The 9,220-nt window shown below is 40.3% G+C and overlaps 1 protein-coding gene across 1 annotated transcript; it reads left to right on the top strand.

Moving 5' to 3' along the window:
* The first annotated feature begins 876 nt into the window (after window positions 1-876).
* On the top strand, window positions 877-1,880 carry LOC108934765 (N-acetyllactosaminide beta-1,3-N-acetylglucosaminyltransferase 4-like). The gene has a single exon (XM_018752842.1). It carries the CDS (start codon window positions 903-905, stop codon window positions 1,878-1,880), a length of 978 nt encoding a protein of 325 aa, XP_018608358.1. The 5' UTR covers window positions 877-902.
* The last annotated feature ends 7,340 nt before the right edge of the window (window positions 1,881-9,220 follow it).

Here is a 9,220-nt window from a genome sequence, read left to right as displayed (position 1 = left end):
GGCTCAGCCAGTTAAGTGGGTGCCTACAGTATGGTAGGTCTGGGGTTTGAGCCCTGGTTGGGGTACCTTGTGTTAGACTGACACCCTGCCTGTGGTATGTTCCCTCCTTCTCCAGCCCTGTGTTTCTGTGACAGGCTCTGGCTTATTGGGGCAAGTGGTTATTGATGTTGCTTGGTTAGTATTTAGGGTTGGCCATCATTGTGGTTATTTCAGCAGTTAAACATTGGAAAAGATTCGGCAGCTTCGGTGTCACACGAGTTACCGTGCATCTTGTTCATATTTAACTTTATGTCTTGATTGTGTAGTATCTAGTCATGTTGTAAATATGTACTTTTGTGACAGTACTTTTATCATTTTTACAGTATTATGTCCTGTTTTTAGAAGAGCTTATGCTCTGTTGTCAAATAAAAACATTTCCTTAAACTGTTTCAAGACAGTTCATTATAACTTCCTCAACAGAACGTGCATAGACTGGTATAAAAATGTACCGGTTATCATAAATTCTGCTTCGAGGTATGTAGACTATAACCATAATTTACTAGTATCTCGGTTGAAACTGTAATGCAAAGCTTAAATGCATTTTTTTCCAAAACTTCGTAAGTGGTGATCTTGTTGGAACAGTAACTTGTATGTTACACTGTTCCAGTGCCAGGGAGTGCAGTTTGCAAAAACCTTCAGGTTCCAAATCTGTGTTCCTCTCTGCTGCTCATACCGTCTTCATACTAAAGGCTGATACTTTCTTTTTCAGGACTATGAAGCCCTTCTTCAGATCTCTGAGTTCCAGCTGCTCCCTGTACTCCTGCATTCTGTTTATGCTGCTTATCTGTGTCCTTTTTCTGAAAGTAGAGATCAATTTGGATCAGACTGCTCAAGGAATTCTTGAGTTGAGGAGCTTGTTGCACATGTCTAAGGCCAGCCTTGGCCCATCCGTGTTGCAGGACACCAAAGATAATTTTACATGCTCAGGCAAAAATGATAGCCTAGAAGGCCTTCCCAAGGGCATCCCTGAACTTCACCGCAACTTCCTCCAGTACAAACACTGCCGGTCCTTCCCTAGGTTGCTGACTCCCACAGCTTGTGAAGATGATTTGTTCCTCCTGCTTGCCATCAAGTCCACTGCAATCCAGGTCGACCGCCGAATGGCCCTCCGGGGCACTTGGGGAAAGCAAGGGATTATAGAGGGCAAGCAGGTGAAACTTGTGTTCCTGGTGGGCCAGTCCCCAGATACAGTAAAAGGTTATTCACTGCAGAAGCTCCTGGAGTATGAGAACAAACAGTTTGGTGACATCCTGCAATGGGATTTTTTGGACAGCTTCTTCAACCTGACTCTGAAGGAAGTCCATTTCCTCAGATGGTTCAGCCAAGAGTGCCAGGCTGCCCAGTTTGTGCTGAAGGGTGATGATGATGTCTTTGTCCACACCAGAAACCTGTTGGAGTTCCTCAAAGATTACAGCCCATCAAATCACCTTTTTGTTGGTGACATCATTTCCCCTGCTTATCCCATCCGTAACCCTGCAGACAAGTACTACATTCCTGAGGAGATGTACTCCAACCGTGAATACCCTCCCTATGCTGGAGGGGGTGGCTACCTCATGTCTCAAGTGACAGTTGTGGGCCTAGACCAAGTAGCCCAAAACACAGACCTCTTTCCCATTGATGATGTCTATGTGGGAATGTGTCTGCAGAAGATGAATGTGAAGCTGGTCTTCCATAATGGGTTCAAGACATTTGGATATCGTCAGTACATAACACCCTTCAATGCATGTTTCTACAAGGACCTCATGGTGGTGCATAAACTCAGCACCACAGAGCTGTGGACCATGTGGTCCATTTTGAGTGATTTAAGAATGAGTTGTAACAAGGTAGTTTATAAACAGTAAAGGTAATCAGGTAGCCATATACAAAACAATTAAATATAAAAACAAATAATGTAAACATTTATTTTATATGTACATCTAATTATATTGTTTGTTTTCATCAATAAGAACTGGTAAAAAAACCAAGATGAGAAACAATACTAGATACATCTAAAGAGAGCGGCGTAGACACCAGAGTTTCACCAGAGCAGTGGGTTACCAGCAAAGTTTCACTATTACTTTACATTTCTTTGATGCCATAGGAAAATGTTTCTTGCAAAATGCATTGCTCAGTTAATAAAGGGGAATATCCTGCTTTCATAGTGCCACTGAAAGCATTCATCCCTGGTCTTGATAGCACTGTATTTATTTGTTGCAGCTTAGTTCTTCATTAATGCATAACTGAGCTGTTGATTGAAATGCATAGAAGTTTTCTGAGGGTTCAGTCATTTTAAATGTCTTTTAAACAGTTTGAACTGAGTTTGTGGCACCCTTGGAAATTCCAGCAACAACGGAAGTATTAGTAAAATCCTAAAAATTTATTCTACAAATTTTATCCATTGAAATGTATAGTATGGAGATATTTTCAAACAGACACAATTATTTACTAGTTTTAGTGTTTTTAGTGTTAATAGCTAAACAAATTAGCAAGTCAACATGAAATTTGTTTCATTCAACTGACACTACTCAGTTAAATGTGGTTGGAATCATGCAGTTTACCAAATAAACAGCAAAATTAAGAGTTTAACTGTGATAAAAACTAGTATGCACGGCTGATGAGGATTAATAAGCACTCATCCAGCATCTTAATTATCTTGCCTTTATTTTAATATTTTCTGTAAAAGTCAAGATATAGTACATATCATTGCACCAACACAGGTTACTTTTATATGTGTTAATTTGTGTTACAAATTGGAGTCCTTTTTAGACCTTTACTTCTGTCAGTGCTATTTATGTAATAGCTATTTAAGTGTATAACATGGCCACAGTTGACAGTGCTGAGACATTCCTGCCAAAACTGAAATCTTAGCAAAGCTTTTTTTTACCTCTGAGTTGAATGATACATTATATTTAATGATAGCCTATATGTACAGATTAAAATATTTCTTATTAACCTCAAGGTAAAATTTTTGGTTTTGCAAGACAAGGCACTGTACTGTATGTTCACTGGAACATACTGGCTCTAAAGCAATAAAATATGAATACAACTGAACAGAATAGCATTGTGATATGTAGGCTGTACATTTGCTAAATCTGAAAGCTTTAAACCCATACGCTTTCAACTTGTAGGATTTGCTAAACAAATTAAGTAGGTGGTTTTTGGTAACATAAAAAAGCAGTTTTTTAAAATACATGTAAAGAGCTTTCATTTTTTAATAAAGGAAGCTCAACTTTGAAATTATGTATTGATGCAATCTACACATATTTAATGGGTATACAGTCAAGGTCAACTTTATTGTCATTCCACTGTAGGTGACTTACACATACAGGGGAGACGAATTTAGTTTCTCTTGGACCCCCGTGCCACATAGGACATATAGTGCAAGACAGTGCAGTACACAGTCCAGAGTCTGGCAACAGTATACATAATATACAATATACATAGACAATATAAATAATACTGAACTTCAACACTTTATGTAGTGTGCGGATGGTCTGGGGGTTCATGCTGTTGACGATTCTCACAGCATGAGGGAAGAAGCTGTTGCACAATCTGGAGGAGATGGTATGGGTACTTTGATATCTCAGGGGGACAAAAAGACTGGGGGAGGCATGGGTAGGGTTGGTTGTGATGCTGAGGGCTTTGTGGGTGCACCATATATCGTAGATTTTCTGTATGGAGGGAAGAGAGGCGCCAGTGAGCCTTCCTGCAATTTTCACTACCCATTGTAGGGACTTGTGATCAGAAACCTAGTAGTTCCTATACCAGGCAGTGATGCAGTTGGTCAGCACGCTGTCAGTGGTCACTTTAGAATGTAGTGACGATGGGTGGGGGGGAGGCTTTCCTTCTTCACTTGCCGCTGGAAATGGAGGTGCTGCTGGGCTCTAAAATATATGAAGAAGGTATTACACAACATGTTCCATGCCTTTGTGTCCAAAGTATCATTGTTGTGTAATCTAGTTCACTTACAGTGATCCTTGGTCTATACCACTCAAGCATTGTTTCTGGGCTTTGACTTTTTTCTTTGTTTAGTGTCTTTTTATGTTTTTATTTCATTACATCACACAGCTCAGTTTGCATTCTTCAAGTCAATAGGACAGACGGTATTACCGGGGCTAGACTTATTTTGTGAGAAGATCTCATGAGCTGTTCACTTAAAGTTATTACCTGGAATGTCAAGGGTTTGGGTCGCAGAATTAAGAGAAAGAATATTCTACTGCAAAAAAACCATCTTTGTCCCACTGAACATTTAAAACTGAAAAGAGATTGGATTGTTCAAGTTTATTTTTCTTCATTTAGCTCTAACAAAAGATAGTCTGACCTTTGGAATCTTATAAACACCAACTACTCACAACTAATTAAAAAGATTAAAGAGGATCTGGCCTTGTCTCTTCCTATTTCAACATGTGGTGGAATTAATGTTGTTTGAATTAATGTTTTACCTTATATGCTATATCCATTCCAAGACCTTTATGTGACTTGTGACATGAATTTTTTATGAAATTACGGACCTTGGTTTCTGGATTTATTTGGAAAAATGAAAGAGACAGAAATAAACTCACACACATTTTCAGAACCGCTTGTCCCATACGGGGTCACGAGGAACCGGAGCCTACCCGGTAACACAGGGCGTAAGGGGACACACCCAGGACAGGACGCTAGTCCGTCGCAAGGCACCCCAAGCGGGACTCGAACCCCAGACCCACTGGGGAGCAGGACTGTGGTCCAACCCACTGCGCCACCACACCCCCTGTAGAAATAAACTCTCCAAACTTTGTCAACCAGATATGAGATTTTACTACTAGGCAGCACAAATCAAACATATGACTAATTGGTTCCAGTCAAGTCTAGACTCTGTGGGCTGGTATAGAGTCTGCTTCATGCTACTCAAGATTGTTGAGGTCTCAAACTTTCAGTCAGAATTTTAATAAAATCCAGTCTTTATCCAAAATAGTGCTGTATTCATCAGTCTTCTAGCTTGGAGAGATCTTCAGAGATACCTGAGGAACCTGAACAGACTATTATTATGGTCTCCTGTTTCTCACAACCCAAAGCTCCTCCCAACTCCTCATCATACTAGGCTTTAAGATGGTTGTCTAAAGGGGTGTTGGATATTTCATTCATATTTGCGGATAAACAAGTGGTGAGTTTCAACATCTAAGAAACAACTTAGACCTCCCCAATACAGATTTATGTAAATATTTGCTATTACAGCACTTTATTACCTCTATAGAAAAAGTGAATTAGAATCAACTAAAGCTGAAAAACAGTTCATTACACCAAACAACTCCAGGGGTATGCTCACAATATTATACACTGTTTAATCCTGGCCAAATTACACGTTTAGTTAATTTTGAAAATGAAAAGTAGTAAACATCTACTGCTGCAAACTATATGTTAAAAAACAACACATTTGCAATTGTCAATCGAGGTACTTATTATTTCATGGACTTTAAAACAAAGGAACAAAAAATAGTAATTACGGCATGTACAAAAATTTGGACACCCTATTAAGTCAGTATTTAGTAATACCACCTTTGCCACATATCACAGTTTGTAAACTCCTTTTCTATCTAGCGGAGAGTCTTTCAATTCTTGTTGTAGAGACGTCTGCCCACTCTTCCTTACAGATCACTTCTAATTCCGAGATATTCTTGGGTCGTCTTGCATGCACAACATGTTTAAGATCAACCCACAGATTTTCAATGATGTTTTAGTCAGGGGACTGTGAGGGCCATTCCAAAATCTTCAGCTTGCTTTTCTCCAAGTAGCTTATGGTGGCTTAGAAGTATGTTTGGGTTCATTGTCTTGTTGTAGAAGCCATCCCTTTTTCAGCTTCAGCTTCTTGGCTGGCTGTTTAAGATTGGCATCCAGAATTTGCTGGTCTTTAGTGGAATCCATTCTTTTCTCTGCACATACAATGTTTCCTGTGCCATTGGCTGCCACAAAACCCCAAAGCATAATGGATCCATCCCCATGTTTAATAGTTGGCAAGGTGTTTTTTTTCCATTAAATGCTTCTCCTTCTTTTCTCCAAACACAACTGTCTTGACTGTGGCCGATTAGTTCAATTTTTAATTCATAGTCCAAAGCACTTGTTTCCAAATAGCCTTTGGCTTTTCTAGATGCTGTTTTGCATACATCAGACATTGACTTTTGTGATGAGATTTCAGATAAGGCTTCCTCCTAATGGCTCTTCCATTCAGATCATGTTTGTGCAAGCAGTTTTGCACGTGGAACGGTCCACCATCACTCCTGTGTCAGCCAAACTTTCCTTCAGGTCCTTTGCAGTCATATGAGGGTTTGCCTTTGCCTTTCTGACTAGCATATGAGCAGTCATCTCAGAAAGTTTTCTTGGTCTTCCAGATCTTGCCTTGACTTCCTCAGTTTCCATTAACTGCCATTTCTTGATGACATGACAGACAGTAGAAATTGCGAGCTAGAAGTATTTTGCAATAGCCTTCTCCTGCTTTGTAGGCATCAGTTAGCTTAATTTTCAGATCCTCACTCAGTTGTTTAGAGGAGGTAATGATTGTTCATGGACTAAAAAGTCATTGTGCAATAACTTTTGCAAATATGTTTTTCAACAGCGTTTCCTGCAGCAGTTTACTACCTTTCACTTACGGAATTAACTAAATATGTAATTTGGCCGGGAGTGTTCAAACTTTTTCATAAAACTATACTGTGTGAGTCAAAAATTTGACTACAAGTACCTGAAACTTTTTTTTTCCACACTGAGTATTTGGTTATCTATGCCTTCGCAGCTTTCAGCAGCAGTTCCTGGAGATGCAAAGTACTTGTTGGATATTTTTCTTTTATTCCTTAATGTATGAAAAAAACAATGCATGTCATTTTAAAAGGTACATTTGCTGAGAAACAGCTCAAACATTTGTTCAGGAAGTAGGGAAAGCAATAAGTGTGTGGAAATAGGTGTTGAGAGCTAAAGTTTCCATGGCATTGAAACAATTCAAAAGTACCTGCAGGTTTCAGAAAATCAGTGTTATACTGGAAAACATCAAGTAAAATCTTGAAGTTTTACATATTTCTGGAACTTATGGAATAAAAATGAAATATAAAGCAGTTTTTTTAACTGTTGACTTTTTTGCTAGGTTGTTTCCTGGTAAACACACAAGTGGTGTTCGTTTGGATAGTGCTTGGTTACAGAAGTGTGACTGTTTGCCTGAGTAACAGGAACACCATTTGAATGGGTAGCAGGGTTTGTCTGAGTCACTATAACGACTGTAGCATTATTCTGTATTTTATTTTAGATCTGTCAAGTTCACATAGCCTTAAACATGCTTAGATGATAAAGTTCACCAGTAAAACACAAGCATAGTAATGTGAGTTTATTTTATAGTTACAGCATTATTACGGGAGGTGTCACAAGCGAGGGGGCGTGGTGGCGCAGTGGGTTGGACCAGGTCCTGCTCTCTAGTGGGTCGGACCAGGTCCTGCTCTCTAGTGGGTCTGGGGTTCGGGTCCCGCTTGGGGTACCTTGCGACGGACTGGCGTCCCGTCCTGGGTGTGTCCCCTCCCCCTCTGGCCTTACGTCCTGTGTTGCCGGGTAGGCTCCCGTGACCCTGTATGGGACAAGGCGGTTCAGAAAGTGTGTGTGTGTCACAAGTGGTAATGACATTTAGAAAATTTGTTAACATTTGTTAGATTTCAGTGTGGTGGTTGATTCAGAGGAAGCAAGTTACTGTCCTCCTGTTTATGGATATTAACTTACAGGTGGCCTTTCATGTTTCAACAGTGTTTATAATTCGCAATAGAATTTGTATTCAGATTGTTCCTGAAATGTTTACTGAGAAATTTGGTTTGATTTAGCGTATTCATAAAACTAAAATTATCTTAAATATTTCACAGCATTTTAACAGCATGGGAAATACTTAAATGGAATGTTTCATGTGTGTAAGATGTTTAAATCAAATGGGAAAACAAGTGAATAAAATATAACATGTATTATGTAGGGCTTCCTTGTCTTCTTTAACCTTCTTCACTCCAGTTGGAGCATAGGGCCTTCACTGCATGTCACCATCAGTCTCTGTCCTGGGCTGCCTGCTTTGCCTTTCCCCCAGGACATCTTGATCTTCTGTAGCTCTGGCTGTAGGGTTCATCTCCATGTGAGGAGTGGCCATCCTGTTCGTGAGTTCCAGTCCAAGGTTGGCCTTGGAATGCTGGTCTCTTGCCTGCACAAGGTGTGCCTGACCCATTTCCTTCTCCGGATGGTTAATATTACATTTATGACACTTTTCTCCAAAGAAACTTACCATGTTAAGATTCCCATTACTACAATCTTACAATTATTTACCCATTTATACAGCTAGGTAATTTTTACTGGAGCAATTCACAGTAGGTACCTTGCTCAAATGTATTACAGCCAGAGACAGGGCTTAAACCTGCAACCTGTAGAGCCAAAGGCAGCAGCTTTAACCACTACACTACCAGCTGGATTATATCAACAATGGGCTGTTGCTTTGCCCTCTGCCAGAGTTCCCGGTTAGAAATTCATTCTGGCTACTTGATGTGCAGGATCTGGCAGAAGCAATTGTTTAGAAAAACTTGCAGTTTATGGTACTTAATGGTACTCTTTGTGTGTCTCCAAGTCTCAGCCCCATATAACATCTTGGGCGAAGTGAGTCCAGAAAAGGTGAGTTTTCAGACCCTTCTTGAATGTAGACAGTTTATGCAGTTCTGGGTGAGAGGGGGAGGTCATTCCACCACAACAGAGCCAGAACCAAGAACCTCTGTGCTTTACTTTTTGTGCGCGGGACCACCATGCGAGCAGAAGTAGACAAGTGAATGGGTCTGGCTGGGGTGTAGCGGTTGACCAAGTCTTGTAAATAGCTGGGAGCAGTTCTATCAATGCATTTGTAGACAATAATCAGGGTCTTAAATTTGATCTGGGCAGCTATAGGAAGCCAGTGCAGAGAAATGAGTAGAGGAGATGCATGGGAGCACTTTGGCAAATCAAACACAACTTGTGCAGCAGTATCCTGCGAATATTATTCAGGATGTATCTGCAGGACCGGGCTGTGGCTTCGATGTGCTGAGAGAAAGACGGACTTGAGTTAATCATTGTTCCCAGACTCTTAGCCGAGGAGGTAGACAAAATAAGTGAGTTGTCCAGTTTGATCGATACATTGTGACAGAAGGACAGGTCAGCTGGGAGGTGAATCTCTGTTTTGGACAGGTTGAGCTGG

This window comes from Scleropages formosus, chromosome 1, assembly GCF_900964775.1.
Source record: "Scleropages formosus chromosome 1, fSclFor1.1, whole genome shotgun sequence".
Taxonomy (NCBI): domain Eukaryota; kingdom Metazoa; phylum Chordata; class Actinopteri; order Osteoglossiformes; family Osteoglossidae; genus Scleropages; species Scleropages formosus.
Note: the sequence above shows the minus strand (reverse complement) of the source record. Positions and strands in the feature narration are given on the sequence as shown.